The sequence below is a fragment of the Mixophyes fleayi genome, chromosome 1, assembly GCF_038048845.1.
Source record: "Mixophyes fleayi isolate aMixFle1 chromosome 1, aMixFle1.hap1, whole genome shotgun sequence".
Taxonomy (NCBI): Eukaryota; Metazoa; Chordata; class Amphibia; order Anura; family Limnodynastidae; genus Mixophyes; species Mixophyes fleayi.
Window position 1 is genome coordinate 382,079,348 of NC_134402.1, and position 27,201 is coordinate 382,106,548.

Sequence of the window (27,201 nt, forward strand, 5' to 3'; positions counted from 1 at the left end):
CGCCCGCCCGCTCCCTCCCTCCCTCCCTCCCCTCTCATCAAGACGAGCAGGAGCAGCCCTGCGTGTGTCAGGCAGATCAGCCATCACTGACGCCGAGCACAATCCTATATCCCCAGAGTAGCGGCAGCAGTCTGCCTGGATCTACAGCATGGCTGCGGCACTGAAGGACGGGTTCGAGAAGTTCCTGCACCAGAAGAACGTGTGCACTGACCTCTTGGAGAAGATAGAAGCCAAGACGGGGGTGAACAGGCGCTACATAGCATTGGGTGAGATATATTACATGGCACTGGGTGAGACCCATTACATGGCACTGGGTGAGACCCATTACATGGCACTGGGTGAGACACATTACATGGCACTGGGTGAGACACATTACATGGCACAGCCCTTCTTCTTGGCACTTCAGTAGATCAGCTGATCCATGTGCTCCTCATAACAGGCAACATCTGTGTTTTGTATTAGGACATCACACAGGACTACTAGTCAGCAGGCCCAGATAGAGAGTCACACCTGGATGGGGATGCCATACTCTTTATTACCTCCTTTCTCTAGACAGTAATGATAGATTTACAAGTTGCCATTCAATGCTAATCTGCAACCACCAGTTGTTGCTGCTCATTTGACTGCATAGAATTAGATAGTTTAACAAAGAAACACCTGCTGTTATTCCAGCTTGTAACTGCTGACACCTGACATATGGTCCTTTCAGCCTTATCTCTCCCTTCATCAACTACAGAGACTCCCCCTGTCTTTCATGGACTATACGGATTCTACACTGTATTTTTCTGATCTATACGTTGGGCCCAGTGTGCTAACTGATTTCCATGATGTCGGAAGTTGCTTGTGAAGCCTGACATGAGTGTGACCACAGCAAATGTATTTATAGTTCAAAATCGTTTCTGATTTTTAACTCTAAAGCTTGCTTGACTTGAGAACCAGTGACATGTAGTCAGTAACAAATGTTTGTTTGTCAGGCAATAAAACCCAAAACTAGTGAAGTAAAAATATGGCAACTTATATTACCAGAGTACATATAACATGCACAACAACAATTTTTGTACATGAGTGGGCCTGTGTCTTTAAGGAGAGCAAGGCAAAAAAAAGGAGTAAACTTTGTCCTGGACAAACCGTGTTACATTACAAGGGGTGCAAACTAGTTTATTATTTTGCATGTAAGAAAAATACTGGCTGATTTTCCTGTAGCACACAGAAACTCGATAGCTTTATTATTTTCACTGAACATTTAAAGTTGATCTAGGACATGCCCAACCCCAAACATAAATCTGTCCCCACATTTTAAATTTACCCCCCCTCCCCCTCTCCAATGCAACATAGTTTTGTCAAGGTGCAAAGTTACACTTTTTTTTTTTTTTAAGCTTTGCTCTCCTTAATGTCTCAGGCCCTTAAGGATCTATGTATTGAAAGTGAGCAGCCAGAAATCTGGAGTTTCAGAAACACAAGAAAATTGCTTGGACTCAGGGCTATATATCAATTTGTAAATGCAATATATATCCTCTTTATTAGGTTGGATTTATTGTACATTCATTTACTTACTGTACGTTCCTTGGTCATGTTGTCATATTTGGAATAAATTAACCCATAAGGCGTTAAATTTGTGCCACAAGAAGCAATTCTGCGCTGAGAAATTGACAATGTAATTTGCGATTGGAACTTCTCAAGGTGCTCTTTTTTAACATTTAAGGACTCATTCAGATTTGCTATTAAATCCAAAATTAAGCTGGACAAATCATGTTGGGATTATTTTTTTTTTTTTTTTTTTTTTTTTTTTTAATGCATGAAAAATGCTGCCTGTTTTTATAAGTACCAGACAAATACTAGGCAGATTTTCACACTACCATTTAGAGTAGAGCTAGGACATGTCCCCTCCTAACTAAATATTTCCACACATTTTAAATCCTCTTCTAACTGTATGTACTCCTAATTTTAAATGAGGACCGTATAGCTTTCAACTTTGCATGCTGTCCTCTCCAGAAAGCCACTAAACACCAAGGGCCTGATTCATTAAGGAAGGTAAGGAAAAAAAATGAGTAACTTTGCACCTTTGAAAAACCATGTTGCATTGGAGGGGGGTAAATTTAAAATGTGGGGACAGATTTATAGTTGGGGTAGGGCATTTCCTACAGCAATTTTAAATTTCAATGTGAAAATAAAGCTATCAAGTATTTGTATGCAATATGAAAAAGCAGCCAGTGTTTATCTTATGTGCAAAATAATAAACTAATGTGCACCTCTTGCATTGTAACATGGTTTAGTCCAGGAGAAAACTTACTCATTATTTTGCCTTACTTTCCTTAATGAATCAGGCCCCAATTCACTAGACTTGATTACCTGAGGCTAGTAATGGATGGATATATATATATATATATATTCATACTATCAATAAAAATATATCTGCTATGCAACTCAGTTGCTGATGTTGGCAAGACATGTGACTTGAGTCACAGGGAACTGTAGTGTTATAATCTTCGCTGTGCAGACATGAGACTAAATGAAAAAAAAAGAAAAGTTTTTCACAAGTCCTTGTTAATTAGTTTTGTTTGACAGCATTTCAAGGCTTTATTCACATGCAGAAATCCATCTATTCCTTTCTTTTTAATTAGGTAATACAGTGCATTGTATTGCTTGCCTTCCATATATGTGTGTTGGCGTACAATAATGTGTAATATTGATCGCTATATCCTCATATTGAAAGACTTGTATTATTTAAGGCACATTTGTAGAAGGAATATTGGTTTCCTTAGTGTGAGACGTTGCTACACCTCAACAGATTATTGATTGTTATACAAACATAAACAAGTCATGTTAATGTATGTATAAACTCCTACAAATAATATCTGTGTACACGGTGAGTTCTTTAGTGTTTATTGAAAAATTTGTGCATTGGAAGAAATAATATACTCCGTACTATGAATGGCGATATTAGAAATCTCCTAAGGTTTCTGTGACTTGAATAAAAACACTCGCCTATAGCCCCATGCTTTTATATGTGTACAGATCTTCTTGCTGCAAATATTCATATAATTTACATAAGGGGTGCACTATCCTTTATATAACATTCCAAAACACTTCACATTTGGCGTTGTGTATATATTTAGGAATGGACCTTGTAAAAGTGAAACAATAAAGAACATAAACCCACAAAATGACAGACCGAGACCGGAGTCAAATGTTCTCCAGTCTGGCTCCATCCTCACCATGACTATCTTACAAAAAAAAAAATGTGTGTGTTCCCTTCCTATTAGCTATTATTCATTTATCTCCAGAGCAGGCTGAAATGATTAAGGGGGATGTTCTCACATTTTGTTGTTGTGCTTTTTTTTATTCAACCCCCATTATGACCTTCCCTCCGCTATCAGTAGCTTATTCCCTGCTGCTCCAAATGCAGATCAACTGTACCAGCTTTGATCTGTTATATTGGGGTCCACACAATGGGCAGTACAATGGGTATTTGTTTACCAAAATGGGCAACCAATTGCCAACCAAACCTGCATGTGTGAGGCCAAGTTACCTGTAATCCTGCCTGCAAAGTTGACTACTTAGTAGAAAAGTGTGGGGTACGTGGGAGCATGGATTTATTTTTTTCAACTGTTTTGATAACAGTATTTGATCATGTAAGGCCTGCACATTACTCTTACAAGAGGTCAAGGCCTGCACAGTAGCTGCCTTTTATCCCAGCCTCAAGCAGGTGTCTTCTCCCCCACGCCATTAGAACAATACACCTATGGCATTGTGACATGCGATGTCAGTTGCTAAAAGAAAAAAAACCACCGTTCCAGGTGTGAAACCTGTTTGAACTTCCACTTATGACTTGCATGACTTCCCACTGTTCCTGTTTTTCTCTCTCTCTTCTCTCCCTCTTCTTTTTTTATTATTAATGTCTAAGGACTTTCAATAAAAGTCTACAGTTTATTTGTTTTGTAGTTCTTTCACCTCAGTCCATTCAGGACTGTGGGGCTTTTATACGTCTAAAGAATATGACAACTTTGATACTTGTTTATGTTACCATGAAACCTCAGACAAGTTAATAAAAATAATTTAAATTTTTTTTTTTTTTAATTGTAGTATAAGAATTATTTTGTGAAACAACTGTGTATTTCCAAATTAAACTTGAAAAATGTATTAAATTAAATATTTATAATTAGAAGATATTATAGTCTAAAAGTCTACGATTTTAGAACTTGGAATACGCATTGTTTATTAGCTACCTAGATCTTCCTTTCTTTTTCCCTACTCGGTTCTGGTTTAGAAAGCCGTGCTTGGGTTTACATGGAGAGAAACACATGTGGCTATCACACGACAGCTGAAGCTGCGAGCTGGTGTATGCGTGTCATTTGCATGTGTAGGAGGAGAGAGGGAGGTATTTGGCATTTGTATAGTCGACGTGCACTGTAAGAAGCTGCAGCCAAACAGTCTGGAAAATGATCCGGTTCCTTGTAGCAGGTAAGCAGCAGAGCAGGAACGTATTCAGACTAGGTAAATAGTACTTAGATTAAAAAATAAAATGTCCCATACAGGTATGGTGGCATTAAGCATGGAAACCCCTTCTGTAGAATGGAAAGTGTTAAAACTAGTGCACATTCCCAAATTTTAAGTGGAGACGTCTGTGCTACAGATGCCGTATGGTACCAGCCCCACCTGTGTACTATCGTGGGGAGCAAATCTAAACAATATGCCATAAACTTTCTTAGATTCGTGCTTGATGATGACTTGCCTGCAAGGGAAGCTTGCTCAGCACTCTGGCATCTGTGAGTTTGAGACTGTAGTTTGGAAAACTCGTGTAAAAAGAGATCTCTCCTCCCACTAGTTTAGTAATAGAAGATCTTTGTTCTGGATGTACTTCAAGTAGTTTATGCAAGAAAATGTGTATAAAAAGTGTGCAAGTCTTCTGATCACTGTTTGATTTGCTGGTATTCACAGAAATGTCTATATATATTTTTTTAAAATTGTATCTTATTTTGTTTCCCTTCAACAGCAATCATTGGCATTTTAGCGGTTTACTTGGTGATCGGGTATGGGGCGTCTCTACTCTGCAACTTGATCGGATTTGCCTACCCGGCGTATGTCTCGTAAGTGCTCGTTACCTAGTTCATTTATGTCAAGATAACTGTTTTTTTTACTTCCTTGTGTTTTCAGATATGGTGTCTAATTAGCTTGTGTCATTATTCCCATAAGATCTTTCCTCTGAAAGTAACTCTTAAATCTCTGTCCCGTAATGCTTTTTATTCAATCTGTTTTCTGAAAATACTGGAAGTGTAATTTTATCTCACTTTTACATTTATCTATTTCCTTATATTTTGTATTTCTGAGCCTTTCTATCTGTTTATTATGTTTAATTTTAAAAGCTGGGTACAGCATAGTCAATAAAGAGCTGACACATTGTCTAGACGTCTCATATGATGTTTATGTTTACAAAATTCCGAATGGTACACAAGAGGGCAGGCGCTTGTGGAATGGACAGAACATATGGTTCCTGGGTTGTGCAATTGGTGGGGGTCAGACTGATATTTGGGAGAGGGGGTATAGTGGTCTAAATTAGAAATGTACATAATATTTACATCTTCTCTCAACTCTTCTCGTTCTATCTTGCCAGATTTCCTCTTTAGTGCAAGACAATGGTAACTAAAGAGATGTTTTTGTATACTTGTATGCACTCGGTGGGAAAAGTGCAAATCCCTATGTATTTGGCAAATCGTTTTCCTCATCATTTAGTATGTGTAACATTGCATACACTATGTAGCCACTTTCCACTGGTGTACATGTGTGGGTGCTAATGTCCGTGCACCTACTTCTCACTCAGGGTTCTACCAGGCTACATTAATGATTACATCCCTTTTGATCACAGCAAAAACTGAAGGCCATTACTCTCCTTATTCTCCTGGATTTCTCTGCTGCATTTGACACTGTTGACCACTCTCTCCTCATACAAACGCTTCAATCCCTAGGTTTTGAAGGCACTGTCCTATCCTGGTTCTCATCCTACCTATCTAATCGTTCTTTCAGTGTTAATTTCTCTGAATCCACCTCGCTCCGCTTCCTTTATCAGGTGGAGTACCACAAGGCTCAGTCCTAGGTCCTCTGTTCTCTATCTACACCACTTCTCTTGGAAAACTAATATGCACCTTTTGGATTTAAGGATCATCTCTATGTGGATGCTACACAAATCTATTTATCCTCTCCTGATCTCTCACCATCTGTGTTGTCTGTCTTTCTGCCATTTCATCTTGGATGTCTTCTCACCAACTCAAACTCAATCTTTCAAAAACAGAATTAATAATATTCCCACCCAAAAACAGAAGCTTCCTGCCTGACACTTCTACTTCTGTTGATAACATTACCATAAATACCACCCTGCAAGCTCGCTGCCTAGGTGTAATCCTTGACCCACAACTATCCTTTGTTCCCCACATCGACTCTATCTAAATCATGTTATGTACATCTAAAGAACATTTCCAGAATACGTACATATCTCACACAAGACACTGCAAAAACCTTAATTCATGCACTCATCATCTCCCGCATTGACTGTTTCAATTCCCTCCTTACTGGTCTTCCCAAAATCAGACACGAGCCCCTGCAATCTATTTTTTTCACGCAGCGGCTAGATTGATTTTCCTTGCAAACTCTGCTGCTCTGCTGAGCCGCTCTCGGTCTCTATATTGGTTGCCTGTTTTTCAACGAATCCAATATAAAATTCTTCTAACATAAAAGCCGTCAACAAAATTGCACCGACATACATCTCCTCACTTGTCTCAAAATATCTTCCAACTTGACACCTCCGTTCTGCACAAGATCTGCGTCTCTCTTCCACTTTCATCACATCCTCTCAATCCCGGTTACAGGGCTTTTTTCGGTCTGCACCCACTTTGTGGAATTCCCTCCAGTGGCGCACGCAGTGGGGGTTTCTGAGTCTTTAGAACCCCCCCCCCCCCGCGCTAACTAAGTGGCCACTGTCCTATACAGCAGCCGCGGCGCTGTCAAAGAAGCGTCCGCGGCCGTGCTGTATTGTATACAGCACCGCCGCAGACGCTTCTTAGACAGCGCCGTGGCTGCTGTTTAGGTTCTTAGACAGTGCCGTGGCTGCTGTTTAGGACAGAGCTGGCGAAACGGTGCTGCTCCGTGCGCCCCTGCCCTCCCTTGCACAAAAATTACTTTCCTCTAGTCTTCAAACCTTCAAGTGTTCTCTGAAAAACCACCTCTTCAGAGAAGCTTATGATATTCCTCAACCACCATCTTAATCACCCCTATTACCACCCTCTACACAGCTAACACAAGACAACAACCCTCTGACCAACATTGCTGTGTGACTGATCACAGAGCCCACTATATACTTTTTACCTTTGCATTCTAGCTGAACCAATGTGCAATATGATGTAGCATGTGCCCCTGTGTATCAAACTTCCATTGTCCCATAGATTGTAAGTGTGCAAGCAGGGCTCTCTTAGTGCAAGCAGGGCTCTCTTACCTCTCTGTCTGTCTGTATTACCCAGTATTGTTTTATTAATGTTTGTCTCCAATTGTAAAGCGCTACAGAATTTGCTGGCACTATATAGATGATGATGATGATCCCTGGGATTTGTGTGTTAGAATGTGGGAAGGGCCCTTGTACACGCCCATCTGAAAACCAGATTGACAATAGGGCAACGCGAATGCATCAATATAGCTTAGTTGTCGTACTGAATGGACCATTTCTCAGCAAAGTTCACTTTGTTCTAGAACACCTCCAGCAGATGGGCAGTACTTGCAATAAAAGTTGACAGTTGCTTAGATGTTGTGCAAGAGCTGACACTCCATTCCTTGGGGATAATCTGTATCTCATCTTCTGTAGAACTGTCCTGATCTTCCTAAATCATGTTTACACCAAAGTAATTAAGTGTCCCTTTATCTCTAGTCAGGAATATTGTGCAAATTACAGGTAAATAAGCTCTCTTCCGTCACTTCAGTCGTACTCTGTGGATTGACATGACAGGTTTGTTTGTTGACTAGATGCACTTCAGAGGGCCTTTTTAGTCATTCGCTCAGTGTACCTCTGTCTCTCAGCTTTGTTAGAATAAGATGTTAAACATGTTGAATTCACAACTCTGCACTTCTATCTCTTCCATTGTACTCCACCTACTCCAGGATTGAACAGGGCAATTTTTTAATCTGTCATTGTAAATGCTTTACACATAAGTATGTTATCAATGACTGTGATGGATTTCATCATTCTGTTATTTGTTATCATTTTTCTTGTTACATTTAAATAAAATTGGGTGAATTTATTTTAATGATTTCTTTTTGTTGTTGGTGTAAAGCATCTGCTTATTCTACAATGATGAGGTGTGGCTGCGGGGGGTGAAGTGCCTGGTGCTGTGTGTTTGCATAGAGCACAATGCTGTACTTGTCACATGTGTAATTTAATCTGACAAGGGTTCATGCAGGAAAGGTTCCAGTACAGGGCTTAAACTTGCTTTGTTTGCAACATCAATAACCGCATTTGTCAAGTTTGTATCCACACAGGTCTGTTCCCTACCGGTTACTATACTCTTGTTGAGCTAGTTATTTACCTGACCTACACTCCTACCCCAGGAAATATCCAAACTTATTTTGGTTCCTAAATGTTCACTTGTTAATATATTTTGAGCACTTGTTCCCAGGGAGAGTTATTGTAACATTGTTAAACCCTCTGGGAGAGTTTTTGTAAGATTGTTGGAGAGTGGATCTTACATTAGTGCATCATAATTATTTTACTCTGGACAGCAGATAAAGACCAAGTGGCCACCTAGTCTGCCAAATTACTTAACTGTTTATTCTCAGGACACACGTGTTAATGTCAAACGTGTTCCAGTGATTTTTTTCTAAAGCGCTGAGTATGGGCAATTTTATTTGGTAGTATTGTATCTGATGTGTGGATCATTAAAGAATATATTTGTATCATTAGGGCAGCCTCCTGATGACCCCAAATTAATAGATAAGTGACAATAGGTTCTTCAAACTGTTCTACCTTATTTAGCACTTGAAAGGAAGTACAACATAGATTTGATTGCATGAGCAAACTTCAGGTCACATGCTTGTCCCAGAAATAAGGAAGGCAAGGTTTATGTGGGGACAGAGAAGGGCAAAGAGTGGTATCATCAATGAAATAAGAGGACATACATGAGGCAAGGGATATAAAACATGGGGATAGGCAGGTAGGGTCAGGTTGGAAATAAAAGGGGGCAAAGGGAGACTGAAGAAAGGACAGGGCCAGCGTATTTACTTTTTTTTTTAACAATTTTTTTTTTTTTTTTTTAAGGTAAAGCAGAAGATAGGGGCAGTGATGAGGGTATGAATGAGGTATGAGGAACAGACTTCAGGTAAGCGGCTGAGGAGACAACAGTTGATAGGAGACGCTGAAGAGGGTGCTACGGGCAAACCAGACATGAAGGGGATGATCTGTGGCGATATTGTTACAGCAGAGAGCTAAATTGAGACAAAAGGATCAGATATGAGGCAGTGAAGGGCAGCAGGGGTACAATAACAGGCAGATGAGATGAGGATTGATGTGTGTGAGGAAAGGGAGCAGAGAAGGCTGTAAGGCAGTGTTTCTCAACTCCAGTCCTCAGGACCCCCTAGCAGTACATGTTTTCCATACCTCCATGCTGGAGAACAGGTGTATTCATTACTGACTGATGCAGTGTAGCAGGTGGTATAATTATTTCACTGGTCACCTGGCAATCTTGCACTGTTAGTGGGTCCTGAGGACTGGAGTTGAGAAACACTGATGTAAGGGATAAACATGAGACTGAGGGGGAAATAAGGTAAGAGACAGGGTCAGGTGATGGAGACCTCTATGCTGGAAGAGAAGGTAATACCCCCGTGACTCTGGAGAAGGAGGCAGTGTAGGAGAGGTGTCTGAGGACAAGGCAGGCGTTGTACATATATGTATTTTATGCTGTGGTTCTTATTAGGATTGTGTAAAAATTGTCTCTTGGTGCCATTGCTGTAAATAAAGTGGGTTGTTGGGTGGGCAGAAAATGAGCAATGTATACTGTAGGTATGGGAGCTACACTTTATACTAGAGCTTAGGAACAGACATCACAACTAATTTCATTTTTCATGCATTCGCAGAGCATGGAAAATGCATCCAAAAAGGTTGTGTATGGTGTATTGTTTTCTTGTTAAAATAAATTACAAAAAACCCCAAAACATCTATTTATTGTACAGAAATAACAGTAATCATATAATGGCATACATTGGTATAAAGACAAACCGTGAGCTGTACATCTTAAATTTTAACATTTTTAAAGGGTAAGGATAGGAGGAAAGGGCAGTGGATAGGGGGGAGCGAAGAAAGCAAGTTATGTAATACATGAGCACAAATTTAAACAGCAAAGATCATAAGGTTATGGTCCATCACTGGAACTTCCTCAAGACAAACAATTTGGTTCATTCAAACACCTTCATGATTTGAGTTTGTGTGTGACCATCTAAAGTTTAGGGATCTTAAATGAAGAGTATCTTATGTCAGTCTCCTGGACAAAACCATGTTACAATGCAAGGGGTGCAAACTAGTATTCTGTTTTGCACATAAGTTAAATAAGTTAAATACTGACTGTTTTTTCATGTAGCACACAAATACTTGATAGCTTATTTGTACACTGAAATTTAAAGTTGATATGTGTGTGCTACATGAAAAAAAGTCAGTATTTAACTTATGTGCAAAACAGAACACTAGTTTGCACCCCTTGCATTGTAACATGGTTTTGTCCAGGAGACTGAAGTAAAGATACCTCTTCATTTTAAGATCCTTAATGAGGCCCTAGATGTGTTGATACTTTTAATACCTTTCTAAGTCAGAGGACTTAAAGTGCCTATTAAGGTACAAAATATCTAGTAGCTCCAATGTGATTTCCATAACAGTTGGAGATACGTGTGAGATCCATTTACCTAAAATAGCTTTTCTTGCTAGCGTGACAATGACTGTAAATAAAGGTAAGACCAGAAGGTCTGATGGTCTTTCCTGCCATACAATACTTCATAATGATGCTGCAATTCTAAGTGACAGGTAAAAATAATTAAAGATGTTAATCTATTCCAGACTTTAGCAAGTTTCAGGCAGGTACAAAAGTTATGTTTCAAGGTGACTTTGGGTTTCCTACATTTGGGGCAAATGCCAGATTCGGAAACTATCTAAGGCTTCCTCTGGGCTTTGATATATATTGTTTTTTATCTTTAATTGAGTAAGAAAGATTGACAATTGCTACATGTTAAGTAGGACAACGCAAAATGCTGTCAACCCGAAGAGAGGAGTTGTCATAAACATCAATCCATTCTATTTTAGAGCCTTTTTCATTTCATTTGCATGTGTCCCAGTCCCTGGAAACTGGACAACAAGTACATGGATATGAATGCAGGCTTAGAAGTGCCCATGCAACATATTCTAGATTGTCACCCTAGAGAAGAACCCAAACAACGTTCTGTTCTGTCATTGGTTATGACTATTGTCTCCTATTAAACAATATATTGCAGTCTTTATTTAGGTGTAATTTCCTGCCACTTTAATCCTCATTATTTAACTAAGAGGTGTCACAATGTTCTTGCTTGCAGACTGCTTTGTGTGCTATGTATATGTAGCATTCATGTATTAAAAAGTGTGTTCTGTCATTGCTCTGAAGTGAGATCTTGTCAGATTGCATAATGTGCTTTGCTGTGGCTGCTTCCTCACAGGTCGCAGCTCTCCTGCTTTGTCAATGCTGTAGCAGCTATATGAGGAAGCAGCCAGGGACCGAGCTAAAAGCTGCTAAACTTGAGGTTCAGGTTTCTCTACAGACAATCTCTGTGGCTGTTCTTTTATCAATGCTTAGTGTGCAACGGTGGTAGTCATTTTATCTTCACTGACTATGCGAACAAACTTTACACCGACTAAGAAATACTGAAGATTGTCAGAGCGACAAGCTGAAAATATGCACTTACCATATCCCAGACGGTCACCGTTTTCCGCAGGTTTATTTAGCTCCAGATTTAAAATGCAATTTGTAGAAAGATCTACAGTAAGAAATGACGTTACTTGTAATGACTCTAGTGAAAACGACGCTTTTAAAGTGGCAATGGCCGGACCCACCACCTCCATAATGTAATCCAGGTGATGGGTCCGGCTATTGCCACTTTAAAATTGTCGTTTTCACTAGTCATTACAAGTAACATAATTTCTTACTGTAGATATTTCTACAAATCGCATTTTAAATATGGAGCTAAATAAACCTGCCAGAAACGGTGCCTGTCTGTGATATGGACTTACCGTATTTTGAGCTTATCGCTCTGAGGTCTTCGGTATTTTTTAGTCTGTGTAAAGTTTGTCAGCATAGTCAGTGCTGATAAATCCTACCAAACCTGTGTGCAAAAGGTACTATGCAAAATAGAAATGCAGTGGAAAAGGAAAAGGTTCTGCTGGAACGTAAATTTACTCCTCTATAGAGAGGGTTTCAGATGAGTCTCATGTTTCTCTTACCTTGCATAGTAGAAGCAGAGGTTAGAAGAATCCCTGCCTGCATTTGATCACATGACACTGCAGCTCCCAGTCACTGATAGGCTGGAAGCACACACAACAGTGATGACTGCAACAGCGTGTTTCCAGCCTATCCACTTCCTTAGCAGTAAGGTTTGGGAAAAGGGGCTGATGAGCGGGTGCTGTCCCAAGGTCTGCAGATGTACACTTTTATTTGTACTGTACATTCCTTCGCACAATTAAAGTTGGGTTGGCAGTCCTACTTAGAAATAGACCCTGATCTGATGCTCCATTTGACAAGTTTCACACTCATTGCAAGTCATGGATAAATAACCAGCTGTGAGAATAGCATGTGCCCTCCAGATATTGATGGCGCTAATGAAAATAGTTGCAATGCAGAAATGTTATTCAAATTGACATCCCTGCTTTACACTTATCTATCTGCAGTTTAAGTTGTTCCTTCTCTAGTGTTACCGTAGTCAGTTCGGTGGATCAGTCAGCTGCAGTAGGCGAGGGATTGCAGACAGGAAGGATACTGCTCGTGCAGATTGTGCCTCAGTTTTATTGGGGAATTGTCCCCAAATCATGGCAAAATGTAACTAGTTTCTCCTGTATTTTGTCATATTCTCCTTTTTATATTTCAAGAATTGTAGTTTTAGCAAATATTACATCAAACCTGCCGGGTCTGGCAGCATCACATTGATGACATATTTTTTTATTTTCTTTTTAAGTTGTGGATCTACAATATTTGTTACTGGTATAAGTATCCATTTGTATATTACATTCTGTTTCTGGGTGTCTCATAGAAACTAAATTGCTATGCCACACCTATTGGTGAAAAGTGATTAACTTACCACGTGTGTGTGTGTGTGTGTGTGTGTGTGTGTTTAGCAGACAGGCAAGACTGTCTTAATAAACTTTATCTAGGGGAGTGGGTGGTGTCAAACTTATTGAGGGCAAAACATGTGTTTGACATTTGTCAATCAGGATAGAACTGAGAAAGAATTTGGGATGTAAAAGGATTTGTATCCTGTAGGTGGGGGGATTGATGCTGGAGAAGCTGGCTGATTGAATAGATAAAACAGGGTTGTTAATCCCGAAAATACTTTGTGGCCATCATGATGGCAGTGTCGCATATATTCACCAAACTTGCATGAGATCTGGGTTATTTTATGCATTTATGGAAGTTTCTTGTGACATAATGTGTACTTTCTGTTGTCACATTTTTTAACTCTATAAAAATGTTAAATGTTTGCTGATTGTATTAGAATAATGTTAATTTGCAGACGTACATATCACAACCCAGTTGTCTTAATCATATCGTCGCTAGAGGAGAGATAAGGTCCCTCAATATTGAGTTGCAGTACGGGAGACACAAGTATCACAGTGAAATAGGCAAGTAGATCCATAGTGTAACATGAAACCTAATTCTTGCCTATTTGGTGCATAGATATTTGAAAGCATTTGTGTATGTATACAAATTTGAGTCAATCAAAACTGCTAATACTTTGGTCTAATCATTGAGCACTATTTTTTTCATCTTCTACATTTAAAGTAGTGTTAGCCCTTAGTATCATTGAAGTGAAATATTAATGCTATAGCATAAAATGGCATTCTAGAGAATCGCGTGCTTCCAACTTTTCTGCAACAGTTTGGGGAAGGACCTTTCCTATTTTAGCATGACCATGGCCCCGTGCACAAAGTGAGGTCCATCAAAAAATGGTTTCCAGAGTGTGTGGAACAACTTAAATGGCCTGCAGAGAGCCCTGACCTCAACCCCAAATCGTACATCTTTGGGATGTATAGGAACGTTTACTACAAACCCGACCTCACTAATGCTGTTTTGGCTGAATGGATGTGAATCCCGGCAGCCTTGTTCCAAAATCTTTTGGAAAGCCTTCCCAGAAGGGTGGAGCAAAGACCAATTCCATTTCAAGGACTATGGTTTTGGAGTGAGATGCTCAGCAAGCGCGTATGGTTGAGATGTTCGGGTGTTCATATACTTTTGGCCATGTAGTGTATGTCCAAGTTGAAATGTTTGACGTGGTATCTGTTCTTCCTGTGTAGCGAACCTCTAGCTATTGTACGCTGTTATCAACCATGTTCAGTTCATCCTTGAAGATGCAAACTGTTTATAGAAAAGAACGGAGCCACCCTAAGACATCTTCAGCATTTACATACATGAATATAGATGACCGTATAGTATGACTGTTATGGCACTATTATATATGGCTACTTGTTCTACAATTTCCTCTTCCCATTACTACAAGAGGTGACGGCAGTAAATGGAAGTGAAACATTTTATTTAATCGCCCATCATACATTTAGCTCATGTCTTTCACAGCCTCTCGCTGCTTGTATAGATCATTAAACAAGATGACTTGGAGGCATTGTTAGACACTAATCATTGCTTCATAATCCACAGTAAGTGCCCATGAGCAAAGCACAAAATCACAGCAGGTTTCCCCAAAGTAGTAGATTTAGTTTTGGTGAATATTTTTTTTGTTTTCTTTGTCTGTTTTAGTCACACTGTGAGTTGTGTGTTTACTGTAACATTTTATACTCTTATTACTCAATCACTGTTCAGGAAATGGTGGTCACAGAGACACAATATAATCTGTTGTCAGGATACAACAATGTGGGTGTGAGTGTTTCTGGTTATTTCCCTCTTCTCCTCTGTCAGTACCGGCACACACTGTGTGGCTTTTATTAATATTTAAGTACAGTGTGTATGTATGTGGAAATGTATATTTAAACGCCAAAAGAAATGTACAGTTAATTCTATTAAATTTAATTTGTAATATTTTTTTAATGTCAGTTTTTTTAAATAGTACAATTTATATATAATAGAATTGTATATTTTTAGTTTTGCGTTTAAATATAGATAAAAATAGAATATTCTGCGCTATAATTTAAATAATGATGATATATCTGGATGTGTAAGAGAAATGATCTTTATCATTGATAATGGTGGGTGGACAACAATATAAAAACAATAAATGCAAAAATCACATGCGCTTCTAGGCCATGAAGCCCTACTTCCCTTCTTTGGCTCAGGAGCTGGGCCCTGCACGCACAGGCGGTGCCCCATATCCCCTCCAGAGGGCAGGTGTTACTCTGCTCTTACATGGCACATATTATACACACTTGTTACACCCTATGTGATTCTGGTGCTTATACTAGTGATGCACAACTGGAAGCACCTTGATGTACGCTCATTGTTTGCGGGGGTACATATGTGTCCATCTCTACATGAGCCTGTATATGTGCGTATAATAATTGTATAGTCAACACAAGTTTATAGTGGAGCCAACCCTGTAAATTCTAAGGATATTAGAGTACAGCAGGTTGGCACATAAAAGCCACCAGGTTCCATGGTCCTATAAAGGAACAAGGCTGCGGGTCATAGAAATCCAAGGGGACTCATAATATCTGTAGCTCTTCTTTAGAATACATGTTTTCCTAGTGATCACTAAATTGATTTTATACATATATTTTATTAAGTTTAAAACTATTGGCATTATGCATGCAACCAAACTGTATATTTTACAAAGAGATATAGATATACTTAATATATTCTGAATAATAAATATAATTGGTTACAGGAAAGGGCCCTAGGGAATAAATTAATTACAGGAGAGGCAATTAAATTATATGAGTGGATGATGGGAAAACAAATATGGGGCAAGGGGGATAAGAAAGTATATGTATATATACTTGATCTTGTATGTTTGTATGTAAAGAGGTTATGTTAGTATTTGTGTTTACAAATAAAACTATAGATTTCGATATAATACTATTAGAATTAGGCAAAACATCCAGTTGAACCGTACACATACATTGGTAGTATGCTATAACCAAACACTTTGAAGAAAATGCATCTTTGATAAAGGAGTAACCTGCTTTCATTTTTCATTTTACTTATCATATAAAATGTAGACACAAGCATGGGAATACCTTTTTTATGTAGTTCAAAAATGGTGCAATTGGTGTAATTTCCCTTTTTAAGTGGCAGAATCTCTGAACTGATTAATATTGGATATTGTAGTTTTTTTTATTGGAAAAACTTCTATAAAATGCTGATCTCCAAAAAGTCAATTTTATATGTAATTTTTTATCAAATTTGCATTATATCATTCATGTTTAACTCAAAGCCATCAATATTTAGTGTAACATACCGCACAATTTATGAAAGTGCTTAAAATATTGGACAGCACAGTGGCTAAGTGGTTAGCACTTCTGCCTCACAGCGCTGGGCTCATGAGTTCAATTCCCGACCATGGCCTTATCTGTGTGGAGTTTGTATGTGCTTCCCGTGTTTGCGTGGGTTTCCTTCGGGTGCTCTGGTTTCCTTCCACACTCCAAAAACATACTGGTAGGTTAATTGGTTGCTATCAAAATTGACCCTAGTCTGTGTGTCTGTTAGGCAGTTTAGACTGTAAGCTCCAATGAAGCAGGGACTGATGTGAATGAGTTCTCTGTACAGCGCTGCGGAATCAGTGGCGCTATATAAATGATTATGAATATATATTTTTTTGTGTGTGCGTTTGAACTGGTTTTGTTTTTCCTGCACTGAACCGGTTTTTCAACTAATACATCTGTGATCTGTAAACGGCAATACCAAGATTTTAAATCCTTTTTTTTTCTCTATAAAGGACTCTTGGTGCCTGATTCAAGATCCAGAGTTTTTGTTTAATTGAGATTCTATTGTTTTGCAGAAATTATTTATTAAAATCGACTTATTTTTGGATTAAACGTCTTCACTTCATCTGAGACATTTTTAGGGTTGGGTAATATCAGTGTCTTGCTCAAGGAATGTGATAATTGAGTCATTACTGGACAAGGGTGTAACTTGCTGTCAAGGGCTGACATAAGTTAGCTTTCATCTCCTAATACATCAATTATCGATGGAAACATTAAATGTAATATAATAGTTTAGCTATAAAACATACAATAGACTAATTTGCAATCAAATGAACAAATTAAAATAAACTCAGACTAAGTACAACATTTTCATGTTCCTTTTGAGAGTGATGCACTAGAGACAAGTTGAGACTAGGGAAGACGTGGTAATGTATTTAAAGCCCAAGTTATGTCTGTATTCATTTGAAAAGCATCTTGTGACATTTGCACTTCTACATACTAAGATATAATTGAGTGTTCACCTCCCTCATTCAGCATGGTGGCTTGGTGGTTAGCACTTCTGACTCACAGCACTGGGGTCTCGATTCCTGACCATGGCCTTATCTGTGTGCAGTTTGTATGTTCTTCCTGTGTTTGCGTCGGTTTCCTCCAACACACCAAAAACATACTAGTAAGTTAATTGACTGTTATTAAATTGACCTTAGTCACTCTTGGTCTGTGTGTATGTTAGGGAATTTAGACTGTAACCTCCAGTGGGGGCAGGGACTGATGTGAGTTCTTTGTACAGCGCTGCGGAATTAGTGGCGCTCTATAAGTAGCTGATGAAGATGTTTGCAACACCATATATGGCCTAGCATAACTGATGGTCCGAGTCTGATCTAAAAACTGTAAGAAATCCTTTTGGGTACCTTGCCAACTATCTCTCTATAATTACTGTATATTGAATATTTACTCTATACTGAAACAATAATACAGATTAATGTGCCTGCGCATTAGATATAAGGCGAAAACTCCTTTATAGAGTTAGAGATTATTTAGGGCTAATGAATGCGTTTACCTGAAAAGGTTTTGTGTCCTGTGTAATATGATGTCTAGTGAACATACCTGCTCTCTAATCTGTGTGCCAATTGTCTGGGTTTCTGTTCCCCTCTCTAGAATCAAGGCAATCGAGAGTCCGAATAAAGATGACGACACTCAGTGGTTGACTTACTGGGTGGTGTACGGGATATTCAGCATCATTGAGTTTTTCTCTGATATCTTCCTGTCCTGGTTTCCTTTTTACTACATGATTAAGGTTGGTCAAACTATTTATTAACTATATTTATTGCTGTGTATCAGCTGACAAAATTCTGAGCAGTTAGTATTGGTAATGCAAATCACCCCTCCAATCGATAGAAACAATTTGGAGTTGGTGGCATAATGTAATGAATACAAGGTAGCACCCATTTGTTATGAAAATCAAATATAATTTAATTCACACACTACCCACCCCGTGTACTCTTCAGTGTCTGGTATTCATAGAAGTGCTGATTTACCAGTGAGGTTGCCAGTATAATCTGCTAGAATTAAGTCATACAATGACAAACAATAGGGACACCAGAAGAGGCAAGTCAACTACTTCTAGGGCAATGTATCTGTCAATCTTCATTATAAAGGACATCAAAAGTCACTGATTGCATAAACAAATATTAATTGAGTTCTGATGTCTTTACTTCACTGTTTAATAGGAACATATTTTATATTGTGTCTACGCCTATCATTCTGATGCTGTTGCTAGAATGAATGTACATTGACTGTTATAAGCACCATTTGATTTCCTTACCTGGTGTGGCACCCTTTTTTCTTTGGGCAAATATTGGGCATCTTTTTGACCACCTTCTAGTAGCAGATGCAGGACTGGCACTGCTCCTCCTGAAGCCATCTCAAGCAAGTCAAAATACCATCGTGGACAAGCAGCCACAGACTTCTGGGATCTAGCGCTTACCTTGTGACACCAAATGAGACCATTAACCTCCAAGTCAGTCACTTACTACAATAACCCTGATGAAACCTGAACACCTACTTTACCAAGGAAAAATTTGAAGAGCGAACCTAAACTAGCATTATTATTTAACTAGATGGAAGTATCTAACGAAGACTGGCTGCCCCATTCATTAATAGAAAATGTGTATTTACTTTGACCACAAAAATGCTGTAAAAAAATTCAAAGAAGGGATAACTCTATGAAAGACCCACAGCTTAGCTAAACACTGCAGTGTGATTAAAGCAGGTCTGCTGCCTGGCAATAGAGAAAGGAGTGGATATCGGTCATATTATATAGAGGGCCTGTAGATGCAGATGACTGTAAACAAAGGACTATTTTGACCATGATATTCATTTTTACTGTGACAGGATGGACCGCCTATGCCACCCTGTTGCTGGGAACCGACTGGGCTTACTTTGCCACCGTTCACTTTCTTTATTCCGAATACGCCCCTCCTGTCGCATTAGGAGGAGCCTGCTGCCATCACTGGACTCCTTTTATGGCATCCAGAACCACATTCTTTCTGGGGTAACTGTCGCTGCTAGGGTACCACATTGCTGGTACACCTTGGCTGGTACCCCTGACCGCTTACTATGGATCAGGGTGCTGTGGATGGATCCCCACTGGCCTATTACACTGGCCAGAGCTGCTGGGTTGCGGGCAGAGAGGTGGTACTGGATAGCTGGGTCCATACCTCAGACAGCCGGAAACGGATTTGATTTTGGGTCTAATCTGTAGGTCACAGGATTACAGCAATATTGAAGAAGTTGTCAAGCAGGGTCTTGAAGCAGAGCGTGATATTTATTTCGCTCAAGTGTCCTGACAAGGACAGTTGCACTGATTAAAGGTATCAGTGGTCAGGTCATATGGAACATCAGAATGATACATTTCAGTTTACATGGGCTCTCTTTTTATACAGTTTTAGACACCGCCTCACAGGCTATTTTTAGAATCGGGATGCAATCTGTTTGGGTAAACATGGATTTACATGCAATGCAAAGCTAACAATATTTATGCTTATCTGTGATATCCTAAAATCTTGCTGTGTCTTCCTGCATCTTATCTTGGACACAGTGGACATCTAACAGCAAGTCTAATTACCCCTTCCTTTCCCTTAAGGGGTATTAGACATTCACATCAAAAGGTCTAATCAACATGAGATTAGCATGGGTGCTTTCTTTCAACTGTTGCAGAATACACATTTCCTCCAAAGAAAAGATTTCCCCAAGAAAAGTTGCAAACCCCAAACAAGGCATTTCCTTACACCAAGATATACAAAAGACTTTCTAAACAAAATGTATTTGCATTATTTCTGAGATATATATATATATATATATCTATCTATATCTATATCTATCTCAGAAATAATGCAAATACATTTTCTCCTCTGATCCTAGCATTAAAGATTTCCTATAGCAAAACATACACAATATAAAAAATAAGTGCATCAGCCATTTTATATAAATAAGCGCCCTACGCTATTTCCTTTAAATAAATTGATACGATAAGTTATTTATAAGTGAACCAGTCCTATACATTGTACAGTACATATAGAAAGTAAGCACTTGCACTGACTTTTCTGAACATAAGGTGCATGTGTGTGTATGTATATACTACAACTAGGTCGTTCGTCCCCCTCCCCCCCCCCCCCTCGTGCTCCCTATACTATCAATGCATTCTGGTGTATAGATATCTTACAATACTTTTGTAGTTAGACTTTTCACTTGATCATTCTGTGTGGGAACTTTCTGATCATACTGTATGCTCACTCCCACATCCCTTGGTAAATATCTATTCATAGTAAGCCAACAGCTGGGTGTGTATAAAATGCTTTATATTAAGTAAATCACTCCTGGCACACCTAATGTTAAATATAAAGATATTTTAAGTCAGAATTTGTCCTGAAGTGTTCCATGTGCTCCTCCAAGCACACCATACAGCAGAGTAAATGAGACATTGCCATCCCAGCTCTATTCATGGAACTATGAATTCCTCAAAATGCAAAATTACAAATATAGTGCAGATGGTGTTCTATGGAGTAGTGATATCTTTATCTCCTGGATGTTGCTTTGTGAAACGTACATATATGATGTGTGTGTGTGTGTGTGTGTGTGTGTGTGTGTATACATATATGTATAACATATGGGTGTTTAATATAGATTAATGTATCTATCCTACCTAATGCTTTGCTTTCTCTTTATACTGACATCTTAAAACACAGCCCAGATCTGGTGGTTATAGCAAGGTTGGCTTTATAATGTGGTGAAACTGAAATCCGTGCTAAAATAGCAGTCTATGCCAGTAGTACTAATTAATAAATGTGAACATCTTTTCATTTGCATGGATTCAATTCTCAAACAACATTCAAAATAAAAACAACAAATTGAAACAATGTAGAAATATACATATCAGTGCACTGATAACACTTCTGCTCCAAATTGGAGTTAATAAATGATGTACTGTATACTTCAAGCTTGTTCGGTTATGATAATAAGATAAGGTATCTCTATGGACAAAAGATACTTGTGTATCAAAAAATCTTCGTAGTATTGTAAACTGAGAAAAAATGATCCACTGATAGGGAAGTGTATCAATCCCTACATATAATAAAAAATGTTAAATTCTCAAGATATTTTAATGATTAGCACGATAGAAATATCCTCCTCACTCATCAGAGTATATCATGAGTAGCAGCAAACAACGGAGTGATGTTCCATGGATATTTGTCAATAAAAAGTCATCCAACCTGGTATAATGAGCAATTGATAACAATGCATATAAATAAATGATTTAATACCTAAAAAGAATTATCCTATCTTAGGACAGGACAATGTACTTAGAAAGGTGTTACCAGAGAATCCTAAGGTGATATTTAAGAGAAATATTAACTTGAAGAACATCTTGGCCCAGAGTCTTCTCAAAAAAGATCAAACAGACTCTGATCGACAATTACAACTAAATAATTGGGTTCCTAATAAGACAGAGGGTTGTTTCAAGTGTGGGAATATAAAATGTATCACCTGTTCCCATCTGGATAATAGAAAGAAAGAAATCACTCGCATGGATAAAAAAATATAGCATCAAGGGGTTTATTACCGTAACTGTAATACGAGTTACGTTATATACATATTGAGATGTAGTTGTAATATGATCTATGTAGGGAGAGCTACTAGACCCCTTAAGGTTAGGTTTTTGGAACAAGAAGAAATATTAACAAAAGGATGAACCATGGTGTCTCAAGACATTTCAATCAGGTACATGAAGGGAATATTAAAGATCTGTCTGTTTGTGGAGTGGAACATATAAAGAGCACTCTTGGAGGTGGGGATCGCTATAAGAAGTTATGTACTCAGGAGGTATTTTGGATCCAACTCTTAGATACTCTGAATAAATACAGGACTTAAAGAAGTGGTGGAATTAAATTAAGTGTTTTCTTTGAAACACTGACTGGTTGTCAGATGTCATAGGATCCTCCTAATTTACTGTTTGGCATGGGAGGGGGGGGAGGGTACAAGTTTATATAGCACTATTGATGTAGGCTTATCCGAGTATGTGGAATCCATATGTAGAGATTATTGTATTAATCCAATTGTTTCCTATGTATTAGAACGTTAGTATAGCTTTGGATTTCAATGTGTTTAATATTGATAATATTATCCCAGTGACCTTAATGGTCAATATTGATAAACATTTTTTATATATATATATATTTTTATTATATTTTATTTATTATATTTTATTATTATTATTTATATCTCTCATATTATACATTCCTTATATATAGTATTATTGAAATTAGTGTTCATCTTGAAGTGATGATGTTGGTGTTAGGCGATTTACATGTCTATATACATATATGCTTGTTAATTCAAACTATGGTAGAAATTGTTTTTTATTTCCACTTAATGATAATGTCATTGTGAAGAATTAGAAAATTGAGGCGCTTTCTTTAATGTATAGAATTTTAATAAATGAATCATGATGTGGTGGTCTGTTGAAACCTAAATGAATGGGTTCACATCCAATTAACTAATCAAAGACATGCTTGAGACTACAGCTCTCGGCAGGAGAGAAATCTGACAGGTTATATAAAGATCCTCAGTGGGACAGAGACTTCACTACCTCTGATGAAATAATCTGTGTATGATGAAACGCGTCAGTACACATTAGGAAATATCAGGCACGCTGACTTTTTATTGACAAATATCCATGGAACATCACTCCGTTGTTTGCTGCTACTCATGATATAGTCTGATGAGTGAGGAGGATATTTCTATCGTGCTAATCCTTAAAATATCTTGAGAATTGAACACTTTTTATTATATGTAGGGATTGATACACTTCCCTATCAGTGGATCATTTTTTCTCAGTTTACAATACTACGAAGATTTTTTGATACACAAGTATCTTTTGTCCATAGAGATACCTTATCTTAACATCAAAACCGAACAAGCTTGAAGTATATACAGTACATCATTTATTAACACCAATTTGCTATTTCAGCGCTGATTTCAGTTTCTCCAATTTATAGAACTCACAGGTTTTTTTTATCAGCTGCGTTATAGCGGTCTTAGGCCAATCAAGCCAGTATAGACTTTAGTGTTACAGCGCCGGACTATTTTTTTATCATAATTCGTGTTTATAACGTGGTGACCTATAATGGAGTCTATACAGTATAATGTACCTTTGTGCAGAGATTACACCCGGTGGTTAGAGAGGGTGACATAATAAACGGCAGCAGGGTTTGTTGCAGTATATGAATAACTGAGCAGGATGGAGATCTGGCTGCAGTGACTAACGGTCCCCTTTATCTGTGCACAGTGTGGATTCCTGCTCTGGTGCATGGCTCCCAGCCCACGGAACGGTGCAGAGCTGCTCTACACCAGAATCATCCGCCCTCTCTTCCTGCAACATGAGAAGAAGATGGACAGCTTGGTGAAGGACATCAAAGACAAAGCTGCAGAGACTGCGGACACTATTGGGAAAGAAGGTAAATGACGGCTGATTGTATCTTATGGGCTCTCCTCGTATTTATATTTTGCTATATTTTATTGTTTTAATGCAAGTCCTGTATGTACGAAATGGTGAATGACAAACGGATGCAATGTGAATTATTGTGTTATCATGGATGATTGTGTTCCTTCTGATCTCCAAAATAACAGGATAGCAGTTGGCCATGGAATTAACATTAAAGACTGCTTATGAAAGGCCTCATCTTGATATAGTAGCCGTAACAAATGTCAGAGGACTTGTTGGGCTATAGGTCTGCTGCACATTTGTTGTAATGCACAGGTCCATTCTACAGAATGTGACGTTCAGCAAGATTCCAATTTCCTCTCACTGAGAAATAATGTCACAGGTGTCTTATTGACCCAAGACTTGTCTTAGGGTTGCAGTCACAAGATGTTTGTTTATAAGGTATTCATTACTAAACTTAGTCTGGTTAATTAGTGATTCTCCTTTTCCCGATGATCAAAATTGTAAAATTTAGAGTTGGTGTATGTAAAATGTAAATGGCTTTATATACACAGTCTCCACAATTGTTACAAGACGTCTGTAGTTGTACCTGTTCCCTAAATAAAGGGAAGGCAGCTATTTTGTGAACTGAAGCTGTATTCCTGAGAATATATCCATTCACTTCAGTAGGATTTGGTGATATCCAGGAGCATGTTGTGCAGTACTTTATGTGATTGGTTTCTAGTGACAGGATACACAGCGTTCTCAGCCCATTAAAGTCCTGCCTCCACTGAGTGTAGGCAACAGGTACTCTGTGTCTGGCATACAGTTAATATGTGCATTTATATCATACATGTTCATTTCATCACTGTTTTATATGCAATCTTTGAGATAAGTAAATGTGACTATATTTTGGTAAGCAGGTATCTATCTTTCCCTTTGTGGCTGACCGGATTGTAATTGTCTGTACTGTTCTTGGCTCCACTTCCCAGAAGGCTCCATGGTTGCTCTGCAGGAGTGTCTGAATAGTAACCTATCCGGAACCTAACTACCCTGTGGCATGTCTGGGCATTCTATTCTCAACGGCTTCTATAAACTGGCTGCCCAAAATGGATATAAAATTAATATTGCTCTAATGAGAAGCTTGGGTTGACAATTACAGTAGCGGATCTCACTTCAACTCCTTCATATAATAGAAGGAAGAGAACATACATAGTGAAGTACTGCATCGATATTTATTATAAAATATACACTGTAAATGCAATTTTATATAATTGAAACCAACAGGTTTATCAAGGTGCTACATTTGCCACAAGTACAGGCCTGATTATTCTGCAGTTGTTACAAGCCTCAGCCTGAAGGTTCTCCGGATACAAAAGTGGACTCGGTGTGGAATATGCTTGAGCTCATTTATTTCTTGCCACATGATTTTATAATAATGCGTTAAAAGCAGGAGATAAGCAAACTTGGATGTTAGTGGGTGTTGTAAGCCGACCTACTCTTTCAATAAGGACTGCGTAATTGAAACACAGGGCATTGTATTGTTGTACTGTGGATAGAAAGGGATGTACGATTTTAGGCAATTGGATCAACAAGATCACTAAGGATACTCTAGCTGGACATGTACACGTTTGACACTAAATAGATAAAGGTTAATATCGCCCCATGCAGAAAGATATAACTGGAACAGAAGACACATAATTGTCTCTACTAGGCAATCTAGAGATGCTGTCATCGTGATAAGTTTATTGGAATGACTTAATGCATTGGTTGGGCAGCACAATGGCTCAGTTGTTAGCATCCATATTCTGTGATTGTGTGTGTGTGTGTCTGTCTGTCTGTGTTAGGGGAATTGGACAGTAAGCTCCGTTGGGGCAGGGACTGATGTGAATAACAAATATTCTCTGGACAGCACTGCAGAATTGGGGGCACTATTTAAATTGCAGTGTGGTGATGAAACAAATTTTATTTATATATATGTATATGTATATGTATATGTGTATGTATGTATGTGTGTGTATGTGTATATATGTATGTGTGTATATATATATATATATAAATATATTATATTCCTCCTTGAATATTTAAGAAAATGAAGAATAATTTATGCATAAGGAACTTATGATTAGTTAGAGGTTACAAATAAAGTAAAGTGGGCAGAGTTCCCCTTGTTATCTCTGCCTTACAATAATGACTTGGGACCTGATTCAGTAAGGATCTTAACTTGAGAAACTTCTTATTTTAGTCTCCTGGACAAAACCATGTTACAATGCAAGGGGTGCAAATTAGTATTTTGTTTTGCTCATAAGTTAAATACTGACTGTTTTTTCATGTAGCACACAAATATCAACTTTAAAATTTCAGTGTACAAATAAGCTATCAAGTATTTGTGTGCTACATGAAAAAACAGTCAGTATTTAACTTATGAGCAAAACAAAATACTAATTTGCACCCCTTGCATTGTAACATGGTTTTGTCCAGGAGACTGAAATAAGAAGTTTCTCAAGTTAAGATCCTTAATGAATCAGGCCCTTGGTTCTCAATGTAATGTGGGAGGAAATGAACATTTACCTAAAATGCGTGTCTATATTTATGATTGCATGTTACATTGTACAGATATAGAATTTTGATCTAGTTGTTTTTCTCTCTTCTGTATGAATGTAGCTAAACGGGCCACAGTGAATTTGCTCGGTGATGAGAAGAAAAGCACCTAAACCTGATTATCTGGATGAAGCCGTCCCTTATAAGCAGATACCTATTATATGGGGCAGTGGTATCATTTATACTCCTCCTCTGCCAGGGGGCCTGGAACACCTCGCTGACCATTGACTGGGGTGCTCTGGGTTTCAGACCTCACTGGTGCTGAGGGGCATTAATATTGCCTTGAAAACCTGTTTTTGATATGAAGAAAAGAATGTGTTGACGTAGTTGTACTATTTGCTGTTGTCTGTAGCGGGAGGTGAGCATTTTTATTTAAAAGCCATCAAGTGTCCAAAGCTTCAATAAAATAAATGTGGGGAGCCTTTTAAATGTAATGTTTTTGTCATGCATTTAATGGTCCTGAATAAAACAAAGTAACCATACTGAACACCCA

The 27,201-nt window shown here is 38.3% G+C and overlaps 1 protein-coding gene across 1 annotated transcript; it reads left to right on the plus strand.

Moving 5' to 3' along the window:
- Positions 1–27,201, plus strand: REEP5 (receptor accessory protein 5). The gene is made up of 5 exons (XM_075179763.1): positions 1–266; positions 4,994–5,087; positions 18,284–18,422; positions 23,973–24,141; positions 26,772–27,201. The coding sequence occupies exons 1-5, from the start codon at positions 149–151 to the stop codon at positions 26,819–26,821; spliced, it is 570 nt and encodes a 189-aa protein (XP_075035864.1). The 5' UTR covers positions 1–148; the 3' UTR covers positions 26,822–27,201.